This window comes from Staurois parvus, unplaced genomic scaffold (genome assembly GCF_062004578.1).
Source record: "Staurois parvus isolate SC_StPar_1 unplaced genomic scaffold, SC_StPar_1.0 ptg000221l, whole genome shotgun sequence".
NCBI lineage: Eukaryota > Metazoa > Chordata > Amphibia > Anura > Ranidae > Staurois > Staurois parvus.
Window position 1 is genome coordinate 1,427,694 of NW_028318017.1, and position 18,146 is coordinate 1,445,839.

An 18,146-nucleotide genomic window follows, 5' to 3' on the forward strand; every position below is an offset into this window, starting at 1 on the left:
AGGTTCAGGACTCAAATTATTGTTAATTAGTGAAAGCTTAAATGTTTACTGTAGACAAGTTGCAGAGGTCCCACACCGCTGCCTCCCATCTCCTGAGACTGCACTCAGTGACTTGGGTCTGAGACTATACAGACATATCCCTCCACCCGGCACAGCCAGCAGACCACAGAGTAAGTAACCCTGGGAGAATTACTCTGTCGGAGATCTTGCTAGTCCCAGGCATTGGTAAGAAACCAAAGACACATGCACCAAGTGTATAGGTAGAACAACACCTATGAAGAAGTTCAACATTTGCTCCCAGCTGAACTCCAGAATCAACATTTATTTATTATTTATTTCAGGTACTTATATAGCACCATCAATTTACACAGCACTTTACATATATGTTGTACATTCACATCAGTCCCTAACCCTGAAGGGGTGTACAATCTAAGGTCCCTAACTCACATTCATACATACACATACTAGGGACAATTTAGACAGGAGCCAAATATTATTATTATTATACAGGATTTATATAGTGCCAACAGTTTGCTCAGCACTTTACAATATAATGGGAGACAATTAACCTACCAGAATGTCTTTGGAGTGTGGGAGGAAACCAGAATACCCGGAGGAAACCCACACAGACACAGGGAGAACATGCAAACTCCAGGCAGGAGGTGCCGTGGCTGGGATTCAAACCAACGATCCTAGTACTGCCAGGCGGAAGTGCTAACCATTTAGCCACTGTGCTTCCCACATAAATCCAATCCAGATACATAAAGTGTGTCTTATGTGCTGATATTGCCAAGTGTTTACTACCTCAGGGGTAGGCAATGGAAGAAGAGATCCAGCCGAACTTGGCTAGAAGGCTTGATATGGGCACAGACCTGACAGGCTTTCATAAAGTCCTTGACATCCTTGCGTAGGTCCGGCTACAGTAGGGATGAGAGAGGAACAATATGGTCCTGTGGGTACACAGATAGAGAGTTTGGAGTCATGAACCCAACGTAACAGCTTCAACCTAGAAATTGCTGCCATGAAAGATTTCCCCAGTGGGATAGTCCTGAACCAAGGTGAGAGCAAGAGTTTGTGTGGGAGGAATTATAAACTCTGATTCTCTGGAGGTCTCAGAATCAAAGGAGTATGACAGCACATCTGCCCTGGATTTGACATTCACCGGTTTGAAGGTGATGACAAAATCAAAATGTCAGAAGAACATCAACCAGCGAGCCTGTTGGGGATTCAAGCAAGGGGCAGAATGGAGGTTCTGCAAATTTTTATGATCCAAGTAAATAGTAATCCGATTAGATGAACCTTCCAGAAGGTACTGACATTCTTCCAGGGCTAATTTTACAGTGAAAAGTTTGAGATCTCTTATGGAGTAATTTCCCTCTGTGGGTGATTGGAAAAGAATGGCCCCAACGCGTACAGAGAAGGCATCCACTTCTATGGAGAAAGGCTTGGAGACATCAGGCCTCAAGAGAGCTGGGCCAGAGAGGAAATCCTGCTTTAAAGCATGGAAGGCCCCCACTGCATTAGTTGACCAGTTCCTAGGATCAGCATCCTTCTGGGTCAGGGCTGTGATGGGTGCAACCAGAACAGAAAAGTTGCAAATTAATTACCGGTAGTAGTTTGTGCAGCCCAGAAAGCATTGGATAGCCTTCAGACCACCAGGCCAGGGCCAAGTGGAAATAGCGACAACCTTTTCAGGGTCCATGGATAGACCTTCTCTGGAGACAATGTATCCCAGAAAAAGTACTTCTCAGGGTCCATGGATAGACCTTCTCTGGAGACAATGTATCCCAGAAAAGGTACTTCAGATTGTTCAAAGAGGCATTTCTCAGCCTTAGCATAAAGCATGTTCTCATGAAGGTGTTGGAGACTACAACACTGTTAGGGACCATCGCGACGCATGGGTCTGCACATGCGTAGGTGTCTGTCAAGACATGCAGGCAGCAGGGTACTAGGACCCAGGTGCACCCGTCATCTATGACGGCGCTGGGCAGGCACTAGAACCTAGGCTGCGCCTGTCAGGCGCAGGGCGGGCTACTTAAACCAGCCCTGCACAGACACAAGTTGCCGTATGGTCTGATCTTGTTCCTGTGATCTGTGAGTTGATTCCTGACTGTTGCTGACCTTGCTTGAACCTGACCTTGCTGATATTCTCCTGCCCTGACCCTCTGGCTCGTTTGACTACTCTTCTGGATATCCCTTCAGATCTGAACTTCTGTTACCAGACCCGGCGAGTGACCCGATTCCTCTGTGCCTGCCGTCTTGTACCACGCTGTCCGCCCGTTACCGACCCGGCCCGTCTGACCACGCTATTGGTCAGCCATCCATCCGACCCGCAGGGATTAGCTGCTACTCTCCAGACCTGTCTGCCTCTTCACATCAGGCTCTCTACCTGTCATTACCTCTGGTGATTCCTCTACCTCAGGTGGGTGTACTCAGGGGCCGCGATCTGGTCACTGTCCGCTCCAAGCCCATCCCCACCATCAGGGGCTCTGGTGAACAAGCGGACTGGGGCTTAGACTCCGCGCCCTGGGGAATCCTGTCCTGTGGACTGCTAGAATACACAAGGTGGTCCATAACAAACACAGACATAGAGAAGGTCACAAAAGACCTTGTTGACAAAGTGCTAAAAAACCGCTAGGGCATTACAGAGGTCAAATGGAATCACTAGATATTCATAGTGGTCATCCCTGGTGTTAAAAGCAGTCTTCCACTCATCTCCCTCTTTGATACCAATGAGATTACATGCTCCTCTTAAATCGAATTTCTTGAAAACTTGCACCCCACAAAGTCGATCAAACAACTCAGTAACAAGTGGCAGTGAGTAACAGTTTTCAACTGTAATGGCATTTGATCCCCGGTAGTCAATACAAGAATGAAAGGGACCATTTTCTTTCTTGACAAAGAAGAACTCCACTCTGTCAGGAGAGGATTTCTGGATAAATCTTTTCTGGTGATTTTCTGCAATGTACTCAGATATGGGCTTGGTCCCAGGAAGACTGAAGCAATATACCCGGCCCATAGGGATGATGGAACCTAGGACTGGGTCTATGGCAAATCATAGGGTCTGTGGGGAGGACGTTGGTCCACCTTACATTTGGAAGACACATCCAGAAATTCTGAGTACTGTGGTGGCACCAGGGAAGAAATATCAGCGGGTGCCACTGGAAGACTAAAACCACCTTACCTAGTTATCTGGTGTTCCAGGTGGGCCCCCAGATAACAATTAATGGCCAGACCAGTTGATTACTGGGGAAGTGGTCAGTGGTAACACCAAAAAGGAGATGGATTCCTGGTGAAGCACTCCCACCGACATCTTGATGGGAGTGGTGAAGGAACAAAAAGGATCCAAGGCCAGAATGGTTCCATCAATGGCCGAAACTTGAAGGATCTGAGGAAGGGTTTTGTGGTTGAAGCAAATTCCTTTACCAGGGATGCAGAGATAAAATTGTCCACTGCACCAGAGTCAACAAATGCTTCCGTTGAGACAGTTGAAGTTGGAAAGTGCAACTGAACAGTAATTGTTGGACATGGACTTGAGGGGCAAGAATTATGGTCTAGCATACCCCCCAGGTAAACTAGCCATGAAAGTTTCCCGGCCGCTATGGGCACTGTTTCAAGAAATGTCCCTTTTTTCCCATAGTAGATGCACAGTCCCTGAGTCTGATGACAGCTCCTTTCCTCAATGGATGGGTGTGAATGGCCCATTTGCACAGGCTCTTCTTGAAAGGAGTCATTGGGAGGTACTAAGGGGTTTTGGAAAGTTGGAGCCAGATGAGAAGCTGAGAATTTAGCAGCTTCAAGTGCTTCATTGTTCCAGGAAAGTTCAGCTGCTAGAGTGCGAAACTGAATGGCGTACTGTCCAACAGCGAGGTAGCCTGGAGTCGAAGAAGTGTGAGTGCATTGGAGGACACATGGCCTGGCTCATCAAAATTCTTTTTAAAGAGAGCGAAAAATGCAGTGATATAATTGGTTACTAGATCAAAAGCGGAGAGGCCTATGTCAAAACCTCTCCAGAAAGCAGAGAAATCACGTACGCGACCGTGCCCCAACCAGCAGGAAAATTCTGCGGCTGTAACTCAAAGTGAATGTTATATTGGTTAACAAACCCATGGCAGGCCTTAGGATCTCCAGAGAATCAAGGTGGAGCTGGAAGATGAAGCATGGGTGTCACCACTGGAGCAGTTTGCTGCCCAGGGGCTGACTGAGGTAAATCTGCAGATGCGGAAGCAAAGCTTGGAGTTGAACGGGTGGTTAGAGTCTGGAGATGATGAATAACTTGAAGTTGACTAGACTTTTGAGCACTGAGCCTTTGGAGAAGTCGCTCATTGAAATCTGCAGGTGATGGGGATTTGTCTTCCGTGGTTCAAAGAAACTGTCATGATCAGAGGAGAAGACCACATGGGATTGTAAAATCAAGATCTATAGCAGGTCAGTGGAAACAACTAAACAGGTGTACCCGGGTACCGGTCCTTGCAGATGCAGGAGCAGTGTGATCTCACGCAAATGGTGGTGTGTCTAGAGTTGCAGGATCCAAGGAGCCATCCGATCTTCATCAGAGCCACTGGAGGTGTGGATGTTGTGCTGCATGGCAGCCCCCAGGGATGCACAGGCTACTAGGAACCAAGGTCACCTACTATATACAAAATGCAGCGCTATTGGTAAATAATGAATGATAATAATAAAACACAGTCCAATAAAAGGTGCTCCTTGATTCCCAGTGCAAATGACAGGAATGCGCACTAACCAGAAACACAATAGTGCCAAGTATGGGTGAACACACTGACCCTTTAAAAATCAAGATGGCCGCCGGGCATAGCCCCTATGCTCTACCTCTGAAGAAGTGCGTGCGCACGAAACGCGTCAGAGGGAGCCCAGGACGCCATTGACACTAAGCCGTGGAGGCCCGGCGGCCATCTTGATTTTTAAAGGGTCAGTGTGTTCACCCATACTTGGCACTATTGTGTTTATCATGCACCTATGCTTCTTTTAATAAACGTTTGTTACCCATTACACTATGAGTATTTCCCTGTGTCTCCTGTGAGGAGCTTCTTCAACTTTCACAGCCCCGAGTGATCCCTGTGTCAGGGATCCCCTCGATCCCCGCCGCGTTGGTCCCGGTGCAGGCGCAGTATGCCGCCCGGCGCAGGGACTCGAGCACTGGTTCCGGGCCGGCCGCGGCGTTCGAATTCGCGCATGCGCAGTAGAAGCCGCGGCCGCCCGCTGGGCACCAATGGCAGCGCAGGGCGGGATATTTAAACGACCCTGAGCTGTCATTCAGTGCCTTCTGGTCTTTCCTGCATTCTGAATCCTGTGAACCTGTACCCTGTAAGTTATTGACCCGGATTGAACCTGACCTTGCTGTTTTCGCCTGTTCTGACCCTTGCTTTGCCTGACCTCTCTCCTGAATGCCCCCTATTGGATTTGACCTGCTGTTGCTGACCTGGCGTGTGACCCGACCATTCTATGCCCGCTGCCTTGTACCTTGCCGCCCTCTCTGTTACCGACCCGGCCCGTCTGACCCTGCTCATCCATCCATCCATCCCGTGCAGTGGGGTCTTCTGACCTCCTCACATCAGACTCTTCCCCGTGGGAGCCCCTTGCGCATACTACTACCACTGACGGACGCACCCGGTAGTCACGACCTGGTCTCAGGGAGCTCCAAGTCCATCCCCACCATCAGGGGCCCTGGTGAACAAGCACCCTGGGACTTAGACTCCGTGCGCTGGGGACGCCTATTCAGTGGAGTGCTAGTAGTACCGCCGGGCGGTCCCTTACAGTACCAGAAGGCCATGACTGAGTCTAGAGGAGGTCCCTCGCCGCTGGAGGAGATCTGCAGGCACCTATCCAATTTGACACAGGCCGTATCGGCCCTGCAGGATAGATGTCAGCAGATTGAAACTCAATTCCAGGCCTGCACTATATCCGTTCCTGCCCCACAGGCCGCGGTCCCCACACCTCCAGCTGTAGCAGCCCCTGTGCTGGTGTCTGGGGCATTCGCACCACTCCCGGCGGCCGACCCCCGAGTACCCTTACCAGAACGTTTCCACGGGGACCGCACACGGTTCAGATCATTCCGCGAGTCCTGCCTCCTCTATTTTGAGCTACAACCCCGAACCTTCGTGACTGAATCCGTGAAGGTGGGGTTCGTCATATCCCTCCTGCAGGGTGAACCCCAAGACTGGGCCCATCGATTACGGGGAAAAAATGACCCTCACCTTGGTTCGGTTGACAGTTTTTTTGATGCTATGGCCATCCTTTATGATGACCCGCAGCGGGCAGCTTCTGCTGAAGCTACTCTGTACACACTCCGGCAAGGCCGCCGAGCGGCGGAGGAGTACGCATCTGAATTTAGGCGGTGGATGGGGGATACTCGCTGGAATGAGTTCGCACTCCTGCATCAGTTCCGTGTTGGCCTATCAGACGGCCTGAAAGACGAGCTCGCCCGGGTGGAGGTACCTGAGACTTTAGAGGACCTAATAGCACTGACCATTAAAATTGACCGTAGACTGCGGGAACGCAGGTTTGAGAGGTCCGGCCAGGGTCATGGAAATCCCTGGGGATCATTTCAGGGTCCCAGTCAAACACCTAGGCCAGTCATCCAAAACCGGCCACCTGGAGACAACCCCGAACCCATGCAGCTCGGCCTGGCACGGCCTAAACTATCCCCAGAGGAACATCTGCGCAGACGATCCCAGAACCTGTGCCTCTATTGTGGAGAAGCTGGTCATATGGCGCGTTCCTGCCCGCAGAAACTGAGTAAGTGCACCTCTTCTTCCTTATCCCTTGGCAATGTTGGTCCATCCCAATACTTAGTGGTGCCCCTTTCCTTTCAGCTTCCAGAAAGGACCGTGGAAGTATCGGCCATAATTGACTCTGGGGCATGCAGCTGCTTCGTGGATATTAATTTTGCTCACCAGCAGGGTATTCCCCTTCAATTGAAACAAAAGGGGTTCAATATTTATTTGGCCGACGGTTCCCGAATAAAATCGGGGGTAGTGAACCAGGAAACCCCCTCCATCACCACTGTCATTGCCGGCCAGCACCAGGAACTCCTCCGCCTGGATGCTATAGCTTCACCCCTCTTCCCAGTCATTCTGGGGCTCCCATGGTTACGGGCCCATAACCCCCAGATTGACTGGGAAACCGGAGTAATCACGTTCCCTTCCCCATACTGTCGGATATACTGCCGCACTTCGGGCCCGGGGACCCCCCAAATCCTCCTGTGCTCTGAGGGGGAAGCTGAATTAAAACAAGTAATCCCTGCGGCCTACCATGGGTTTCTAGATGTGTTCAGCAAACGGGGAGCCGATACTCTACCCCCCCACCGCCCTTATGACTGTCCCATTGACCTGTTACCCGGCTCAGAAATTCCTTTTGGGCGAATCTTCCCCCTTTCAGAGCCCGAATTGGGGGCCCTAAAGGAATATATCGAGGACAGCCTCCAGAAGGGGTTCATCCGCCACTCCACTTCACCGGCGGGGGCGGGAATCTTCTTTGTTGAAAAGAAGGACAAAACCTTAAGGCCATGTATCGATTACAGGGAATTGAACAGGGTCACGATAAAAAACCGTTACCCACTACCGTTAGTACCTGAACTGTTCCAAAGTTTAAAGTCAGCAGTAGTTTTTACCAAGCTGGATCTGAGGGGGTCGTACAACTTGATTCGCATAAGGGAGGGGGACGAGTGGAAGACGGCCTTCCGCACCCGCTTCGGTCATTTTGAATATCTGGTCATGCCGTTCGGGTTGTGTAATGCTCCGGCCACGTTTCAACATTTTGTAAATGATATTTTTAGGGACTTTCTGGATGTCTTTGTGATCGTTTATTTAGACGACATTCTGATTTTTTCCCCGTCTCTGGGGGAACACAGAATACATGTAGCAAAAGTATTGGGGCGGTTGCGGCAGCATGGGTTGTACGCCAAGGCAGAAAAATGTTGTTTTGAACAATCCAGCATTGCCTTCTTGGGCCTGATTATCTCCACCGCGGGGGTCGCGATGGATCCCCAGAAGGTCGCTGCAATACTGGATTGGCCTGAACCCACAGACAGGAAAGGCGTCCAGCGATTCATCGGCTTTGCAAATTTTTATCGGAAGTTCATCAAGAACTTCTCGGGTCTGGTCTCCCCCATTACTCAGCTAACCAAGCTGGGGACCCGATTCAGATGGACACCAGAAGCGCAGGGAGCTTTCGATGCCTTAAAGAAGCTGTTCACTTTGGCACCCATTTTGGGTCACCCAGACGCCGCTCTGCCCTACATCTTGGAGGTAGATGCATCGGAGAATGCGGTAGGCTCCATCCTCTCCCAACGAAAAGGCACCAAGGAACTGCTCCACCCGGTAGCGTTCTTCTCACGGAAGCTGACCCCAGCGGAGAGGAACTATGATATCGGTGACCGTGAGCTACTAGCGATCAAAACGGCGTTAGAGGAATGGAGGTACCTGCTGGAAGGTGCGGTGCACCCCATCTTAATATTTACTGATCATAAGAACTTAGAGTATCTGAGAACTGCCAAGCGTCTACGCCCGCGACAGGCGAGATGGGCACTATTCTTTTCAAGATTCAACTTCCATATTACGTACCGGCCGGGATCAAAGAACACTAAGCTGGATGCGTTATCACGGATGTACGAAGACGCCAAGGAGACCCCAGTACCTGACACCATCCTGTCCTCGGGTAACTTCTTGGTCCTTCAGTCGGACCTTCGTTCCAGGCTAATGGAGGCATCCACAAACTTCTCTACCCCAGGCGGAGGGCCGCTCCAGAACAAGGGGGGACTCCTATGGAGGGAAGATCGAATTGTGGTGCCGGAAGAAGCTCGAACCCTGGTCTTGGGGCATTGCCACGACCACCCAATGGCGGGGCACTTTGGCCCAGAAAAGACCCTGGAACTTCTCCGATGCTCATTCTGGTGGCCAGACATGGCTAAAGATTGTAAGGGCTATGTCAGGTCCTGTGTCACCTGCCAGAAGAACAAGCCCTCAAGAAACAAGGTTTGGGGTCTGCTGCGACCCTTACCTATTCCTGAACGGCCTTGGCAAAAGATCTCACTGGACTTTATAGTCGAGCTTCCGCCATCCCGAGACCACACGGCAATCCTGGTAGTCGTGGACCGCTTGTCCAAGATGGCCCACTTCATCCCGTTGAAGAAGACCCCCTCGGCGGCCGAGACCGCGCGAGTCTTCATTCGTGAGGTAGTCAGGTTGCATGGGGTCCCCGAAGACATTGTCTCGGACCGAGGGGTCCAGTTCACGTCCAGATTCTGGAGAGCACTGTGCAAAGCCCTGGACATCAAATTATCTCTCTCTTCTGCGTTCCACCCTCAAACTAACGGTCAAACCGAAAGGACCAATCAGACCTTAGAGCAATATTTAAGATGCTATACCTCATTTACTCAAGATGACTGGCTGCCACTTCTTCCTTTAGCGGAATTTGCGTATAACAACGCCCGCCACTCAGCAACAGGGCAGTCCCCGTTCTTCGCCAACTATGGCTTTCACCCAGTCTTCCTCCCGGATTTGGTGTCGGAATGCCCAGTACCAGCAACACAAGATGTGGTAACGTTCTTCGCTGCGAACAATGAGAAGCTTCAAGTGGCCATCAGTCGGGCCCAGGAAGACTACAGGAAAGCATTCAACAGGAAACGGAGAGGAGATCTGGTATTGCGGCCTGGGGAGAAGGTTTGGCTGGCGACGTCCAATCTAAAGATGCTTTGCCCGTCGAAGAAATTGGGACCCAAATTTATAGGCCCCTTCTGCATTAAACGGATGGTTAACGAAGTAGCCTATGAACTCGCCCTCCCTGACACGCTCAAGATCCACCCGGTCTTTCATGTGTCCCTTCTGAAGCCTGTGGTCCCAGATGCCTTCCCTGACCGGGAATCTAGACCCCCGGAAGCGGTAACGGTCGAAGGAGAAGAAGAATTTGAGGTTGAAACAATCCTGAAGTGTCGAAGGAGGGGAGGCCAGACCCAATTCCTTATCAAATGGAAGGGCTATGGTCCTGAGGACAATTCTTGGGAACCAGCCCATAATGTCCATGCACCCAGACTTGTCCGGAGGTTCTTTCGCGATCACCCGTGGTGGAGAGATCGGGTGGGCATCCGGAGGTTGCCCGTAGGGGGGGGGCAATGTCAGGGATCCCCTCGATCCCCGCCGCGTTGGTCCCGGTGCAGGCGCAGCATGCCGCCCGGCGCAGGGACTCGAGCACTGGTTCCGGGCCGGCCGCGGCGTTCGAATTCGCGCATGCGCAGTAGAAGCCGCGGCCGCCCGCTGGGCACCAATGGCAGCGCAGGGCGGGATATTTAAACGACCCTGAGCTGTCATTCAGTGCCTTCTGGTCTTTCCTGCATTCTGAATCCTGTGAACCTGTACCCTGTAAGTTATTGACCCGGATTGAACCTGACCTTGCTGTTTTCGCCTGTTCTGACCCTTGCTTTGCCTGACCTCTCTCCTGAATGCCCCCTATTGGATTTGACCTGCTGTTGCTGACCTGGCGTGTGACCCGACCATTCTATGCCCGCTGCCTTGTACCTTGCCGCCCTCTCTGTTACCGACCCGGCCCGTCTGACCCTGCTCATCCATCCATCCATCCCGTGCAGTGGGGTCTTCTGACCTCCTCACATCAGACTCTTCCCCGTGGGAGCCCCTTGCGCATACTACTACCACTGACGGACGCACCCGGTAGTCACGACCTGGTCTCAGGGAGCTCCAAGTCCATCCCCACCATCAGGGGCCCTGGTGAACAAGCACCCTGGGACTTAGACTCCGTGCGCTGGGGACGCCTATTCAGTGGAGTGCTAGTAGTACCGCCGGGCGGTCCCTTACACCCTGTGTCAGCCCCTGAGAGGGGGAATTTTTCTTGATTGATTCTGCTTTGACCTGCTGGACCACTCCTTCACCACATGAGGGCGCATGATCTTCATCTTTCCCAGCTATTTCCATGACCAGACCAGAAAGGAGAGGGAAATCCTCAGGATATATATTCACATGCGTATTACTTATGAGCTTTCTGGTTAGTGCGCATTCCTATCATTTGCACTGGGAATCAAGGAGCACCTTTTATTGGACTGTGTTTTATTATTATCATTCATTATTTACCAATTGCGCTGCATTTTGTATATATATGAACTTTGGGACTTTTTATGCGTTTTCCTTGAATGATCAGCTGCTAAATTACTGAGAACGCTTACTATATTTACACAATTTGTCTCAAGGTCACCTACTGCAGCAAGCTAGGAAGGAACACCAGAGGAAAGGATGCAGGAAACATACATAAAGCACAGGAGAGGGAGGGATGCTGAGCAATGGTGCAGAGAGAGAGACTCAGCAAGCTGGAAAGGGCTGCAGGCAAATAACAGGAGATAATGCTGAGAAGGACACACACAGCAACAGGAAATGAAGGGATCCACGGACAGAAACCAAAGGGAATATAACTGCACAGCCAGAGGGAAAATAATAAGACAGGATCAAACAGCACACAGAATGTGGGAATACTCAAGCGGTGGCGACCACCACAGGAACAAGAGGGGTCCGGTTTCCACATGAAGACACTTTGCTCAAAGACTAACATACAGGTGCAAAGACTTAATAATACACTGCTCAATAAAATGAAAGGAAGACTTTGAAATCAAATCAGATCTCAATGTGGAAAAATCTTCTGGATCTCTATACTGATATGGACAGGGTCATGTGTGAGGAACGTAAGGACGCCCCATCGTTTGATGGAAATGAAAATGATCGACCTACAGAGGACTGAATTCAAAGACACCGCAAAAAACAAAGTGAGAAAATGATGCAGCAGGCGAGTCCATTTTGCTGAAATGTCATTGCAGCAACTCAGAATGGTCCTCAGTAGTTTTCATGGCCCCACGTGCTTGTATGCATGCCTGACAATGTCGGGGGAGGCTCCTAATGAGACCACGGATGGTGTCCTGGGGGATTTCCTCAAAGATCTGGACCAGGGCATCAATGAGCTCCTAAACAGTCTGAGGTGCAACCTGGCGGCATCGGATGGACCAACACATGACATCCCAGAGGTGTTCTATTGGATTTAGGTCAGGAGAGCGTGGGGGCCCTTCAATGGTATCAATTCCTTCATCCTCCAGGAACTGCCTGCATACTCTTGCCACATGGTCCACATGGTCGTGCACCAGGAGGAATCCTGGACCCACTGCACCAGCGAAGAGTCTGACAATGGGTACAAGGATTTCATCCCCATACCTAATGACAGTCAGGGTGCCATTGTCTAGTCTATAGAGGTCTGTGCGGCCCTGCATGGATATGTCTCCCCAGACCATCACTGACCCACCACCAAAATTGTCATGCTGAACCATGTTACAGGCAGCAGAATGATCTCCACGGCTTCTCCAGACTCTTTCACGTCTGTCACATGTGCTCAGGGTGAACCTTCTCTCATCTGTGAAAAGCACAGGGCGCCATTGGTGGACCAGCCAATTCTGGGGTTCAATATGCCAATCCAGCTCTATGGTGCCGAGCAGTGAGCATAGGGCCCACTAGTGGACATTGGGTCCTCAGGCCACCCTCATGAAGTCTGTTGCTGATTGTTTGGTCAGAGACATTCACACCAGTGGCCTGCTGGAGGTCATTTTGTAGGGCTCTGGCAGGGCTCATCCTGTTCCTCCTTGCACAAAGGTGCAGATACCGGTCCTGCTGATGGGTTAAGGACTTTCTATGGCCCTGTCCAGCTCTCCTAGAGGAACTGACCAAAAGTAGCATGTGCATATACTCCTGCACAAAGGTCTAGTGCATTACCTTTAAAAAATAATTTATTGTATAAAAGAAGTCATAATATACTCACAAAAAATAAAACAAAATGTCATGGGCACGTCATACAGTCAACTGGCTCTGAGGAAGAGGCGAGACCTCAAAACGCATCAGCGTTGGAGGTCTAAGAATCACATTGTGGATATTATCCAGTGAGATTGGACCATGCTGTACTTTGTATGATGTGCCCTTGATATTTTATTTTTTGTAACTGCCTGTCTCCTGGAATCTCCTCCATGCTCTTGAGACTGTGCTGGGAGACACAGCAAACCTTCTGGCAATGGCACATATTGATGTGCCATCCTGGAGGAGTTGGACTGCCTGTGCAACCTCTGTAGGGTCCAGGTATGGCCTCATGCTACCAGTAGTGACACTGACCCGAGCCAAATGCCAAACTAGTGAAAAACAGTCAGAAAAGATGAGTAGTGAAAAATGTCAGTGGCCTCCACCTGTAAAACCATTCCCATTTTGGGGGTCATCCCATTGTTGCCCATCTACTGCACCTTTTGTTAATTTCATTAACACCAAAGCAGCTGAAATGAATTGACAACCCCCTCTGCTACTTATTGGACCAGATCCATATCCCAGGTGCTTCACTGACTTGATGCTAGACTTGGATTACAAAGTCTGCCTTTTTGTTGAGCAGTGCACCTAGGTTCAGAGCTAATAGGAAGGAACCCGAGCAACTCAGACAGGAGGCAAAATCCAGTACCGGATAGATGTGCAGGGAAGCGTGACAAGTATGGGTGGAGGAATGAATTTAGTGTTCATGACCCACCTGTGCTGATCTCTGTAGGAGTGTCCTCCTCTATAAATGTCCCCGTTATTCCATCCTCCTCCATAGACTGCTGATCATCCCTCACATACGCCTCTTCTTCTTCTGCTTTCACCTCAACTTTTATATCTATCAGATCTTCACCCTAAAAAAAAGTAAGAGAAAATAATATCTGTAAAATATAAGCACACATAAACAAATCCACACATTGTCTCCACAAGGTCATCTTCTAGATACCATGTCCTACCAACCTTGTAACAGTGAGGGATGGTGTGACCTTCCTGTGTGGAATCCCAGGAATACAGAGGACGGGGACATCTCTCTGGTGGGTTCCTGGTATTAGGTGGCTCCATCATATCCTTGTGTCCTTCTGAAAACTCCTCCATCACTCCATACTCCTCATCCTCCTCTTTATACTCTTCTTTAACATCAATATTATCATCCCCGAGGATTCCACTCTGAAAGATATAATAAAACATTCATTGTAACAAACATGCTGTGTATAAATCACAACTACCAATAATTGTCATCATCTACCTGATGGTGGTGAGGGATGGTGTGACCCTCCTGTGTGGAATCCCGGGAATACAGAGGACGGGGACATCTCTCTGGTGGGTTCCTGTAGCTGGATGACTCCACCATGGTGTCCTGGTACAGATTTTTGTGTTCTTTTAGAAGCTCTGACTCCTCCATCCCCCCATCCTCCTCCTCTTTTATTTCTTCTTTAACCTCAACTTTAGGATCTCTCAGGTTTCCACTCTGAATATATAATAAAAATGACATCAATGGTAACAATGCAGATAATGTACAGATCCTAATGATACTATCAGTGATTGTTCCTCATCTACCTGATGATGGTGAGGGATGGTGTGACCTTCCTGTGTGGAATCCCGGGAATACAGAGGACGGGGACATCTCTCTGGTGGGTTCCCATGACTGGATCCATCTGTAGGAAACACACACACTGACTGAATCCATTGTTTCTATGTGTTTATCAGATGATGGGGGATCTAGGTGGATCCTCCGTACTGCTCTCTCCTTTACAATCAAGTCTCCTCTTACCCGGTGATGTGAGGGGCGGCTGATTGTCCATCATGACGTCCTTGTAGAGATCCTTGTGTCCTTCTAAATACTCCCACTCCTCCATGGAGAAATAGACAGTGACACCCTGACACCTTATAGGAACCTGACACACACAATGATACAGTCACCATCCAGACACATCCCTTGTCTGTTACTGGAGAATGTCCCAGAATTCCCGGCACCGCTCACCTCTCCTGTCAGCAGCTCAGTGATCTCTCTGGTGACTTCTAGAATCTTCTTCTTCTTTCTCTCTTCTATCAGGGAGGGAGGTGGAGGCAATGTGATGTCATATGATCTCCAGACTTCACAGGAGGAAAACTCTACATCTGAACACAAATAGTCACATCAAATGATATTCCCAGAATCCTCCTCACCTCTCCATTCAGGTCTCCATTTTATTAAAGCCCCACTTCAGGCTGAGGTATAATTCCCCCCCACAGGACCCCCACACTACGCAGGGTATAGGCTTGTTGCAGCATTCTGATATCATTACATACAACGCAGGACCAACAGTCCCACTTTACATGTGAGGATACCAAGGGGCCCCACATCCTAAGAGCATCAGAAAAAATTAGATGGAGGGACATTGGGGGGAGGAGCTGTGAGGTCAGTGTGATGTCATAGGATTCTCTGGCTCTGGATAGAAGGGCATTGGGAGGAGGAGCTGTGAGGTCAGTGTGATGTCATAGGATTTTCTGACTCCGGATGGAGGGACTATGGGAGGAGGAGCTGTGAGGTCAGTGTGATGTCATAGGATTCTCTGACTCTGGATGGAGGGACATTGGGAGGAGGAGCTGTGAGGTCAGTGTGATGTCATAGGACATATAGACTCTGGATGGAGGGACATTTGGATGGGGAGATTTGAGGGGTCCTCTATATGGGGCCCCTGTATAAACCAAATCCTTGTTCCTGGGTGTGTCCTACCTCTCCTAAACTGAAGAGTGAACTTTGACCTTTACCATCCAGAAATCTGTCCGGAATCTGTGGAAGTAAGCTGTCATGTGATCAGGTGACGTGCGGAGGAACGGAGTGTAAATAGCAGACAATTGTCTCCAGAGCCCCTAATGGTGGGGATGGATTTGGCGGCGTGCTGGTGCCAAGTTTCCTCCCCCCAGGGTCACTGCAGGTGTGGAGAAAAGCTGTGTAAGAGGATATGGAGGAGAGATGAGGAGGAGATCCAGGAATCAGGAGAAAGGTCAGGGCAAGCAACAGACGAGCGCATCCAAGAGACCAAGCCGGGGTCACTACACAGAAAATCAATCCAAGGAAACAACAGGCAGGACGAGGAATAGCAAGAAGGAGCTGAGAGACAAATGAGAATATTGCTCAGCCAATGGGAGATGATCTCAGCATGACTTCCATCATGAAGGAGATGAGGGGGAGGGGAGGAAGTCACTGAAGGTGACCATAGATCCATGGAAATTCAGCTGGTTCAGCAGGGATCGCTCACATTTCCATCCATGTGTGGCCACTGCCGGATAAAAGCCACTCCCCCAGCGGCTGCAGCCAATAGCTTCAGTGCTGATCTGTGTATTCTGAGAGCGGAGGAGTCCCCCCATTGTCAGAATACAAGAGTACAGCGGGGAGGATTCCCCCATCCACCTCCAATGTGTGGATGGGGGAATCAGTTCAGTGTGTTCACTCATCCCGCTGGCTGAACGATAAAACTGAACCATGTAGGCCAGCTTTGGGAGCAAATATATTATCATCAACTCCTCCCCCTGAAGGGGTTCATCTACGTATTACCTCCTCTGCTGCCAGATCCAGGAATGTCTCCTCTCTACTTCCTCATTTATGGAACTTCTTGTCTGTATTCCATAGAGACTACCTGTCTGAGTAGAAGTCACAGGAGATGATGGGAGTTACTGGGTGTAAATAGAAAATAACATCTTCTTACCTCCTCTGCTGCCAATTCCACCGTCTCCTCTCTACTTCATATCAGTACCTGACATCATTTCCTGTCTTCCATAGAGACTTCCTGTCTGGGTAGAAGTGAGATCCCCACCTTGTGGAGCTCAGAAGAACTGCAGCCCCGAGAAGCATCTGGTAGTGTGACCCCGGCCTTGTGCTGGGTGTGTATGGACTGTAGATCCTTATAGAGGGGTCACCTCCACTCCCACCAAGAGGGACAGAAATATATGACTCCTCGGGGGAGGGATTTTGGCCCCTTTGATTTTGCAGTAACATTGATTGCAGATTTTGTCATGTCATAAATCTATTATATGATGACAGTCACAGATGGGGGTGCTGCTGTTGCATGAGTGTTGTGTTGATGGAGTGCTAAGAAGCAGTTGAACTAAAGCAGGAGAACTCAAGCAGCAGGAAGATACAACAAGAAACTCTACTGCATGCTGGACAGACTGCAAGCAAACACCCCGGGAAACATCTCCTACAAGATCCACTCCGTGTATCTTTAATATGTCCCCTCTACTCCTCCTTTTCATATTACTTTCCTGCGTTCCCAAAATCTCACTTCTTTACCCCTCTGATCCACCCCAAAACTTGTATATCTCCACCTCACTGCTACCATCTCCCTACTACTGCTCTCATCACCTCCTGCTGATACTTCACTCTCCTGCTGACCCAAACACCAGGACTGGAAGGCATGTGCGCTCATGTACATCCCGCTCCCATCTTACTTTCCTCACCCTTCATCTTCTCCTAACCTCTGGGGATATCTCCCCAAACCCTGGTCCTCCACTATCTCACCCCCACACCAGGCACCCTCCTCCTAACCTCTGGGGATATCTCCCCAAACCCTGGTCCTCCACTATCTCACCCCCACACCAGGCATCCTCCTTCTCCTAACCTCTGGGGATATCTCTCCAAACCCTGGTCCTCCACTATCTCACCCCCACACCAGGCACCCTCTTTCTTCCGGGAAAAGCCGCAATCTCCTCAATTTAATATTGGTCCCCGTGCTCCCAGAAACCACCCTCCCTTTTTCATGTGTGCTCTGGAATGCCCGCTCTGTCTGTAATAATCTCACCTCTGTCCATGACCTTTTTGTCTCCCGCTCCCTTAACCTACTAGCAATTACAGAAACCTGGCTCCAAGCAGCAAATTCTTCTTCTCCTGCAGCACTTTCCTATGGAGGCCTCCTCTGGACCCAGTCACCCAGACCCAGTGGTCAGAAAGGTGGTGGGGTTGGTTTGCTTCTATCCCCACTGAGCACCTTTCAAGTCCTCCCTAACCCTCCCTCTCTATCCTTCTCTTCTTTCCAGACTCACTGCATCCGGCTGTTTTCTCCCATTTCTCTGAGGATTGCAGTGATCTATCGTCCTCCTGGACCCGTGTCCCGCTTTTTTAATGATTTCTCCGCCTGACTACCCTACTTTCTCTCCTCTGAGCTACCCGCTATCATTCTCAGAGATTTTAACATCCCTATTAATGTCAACAACCCGGCTACATCCCAACTCTTCAACATAACCTCATCTTTCACATTAGCACAATGTATACAGTCCTCCACTCACTCTGATGGGAATACATTAGTCCTTGTTTTC

The 18,146-nt window shown here is 49.9% G+C and overlaps 1 protein-coding gene across 1 annotated transcript in view; it reads left to right on the forward strand.

The window, feature by feature from the left end:
• Positions 1-818: 818 nt before the first annotated feature.
• Positions 819-18,146, forward strand: part of LOC149460737 (uncharacterized) — a 100,532-nt gene continuing 83,204 nt past the window's right edge. The window contains 2 exon segments of the mRNA XM_089679229.1: positions 819-907; positions 3,818-3,891. Of these exon segments, the coding sequence (XP_089535355.1) occupies positions 819-907; positions 3,818-3,891 (163 nt within the window).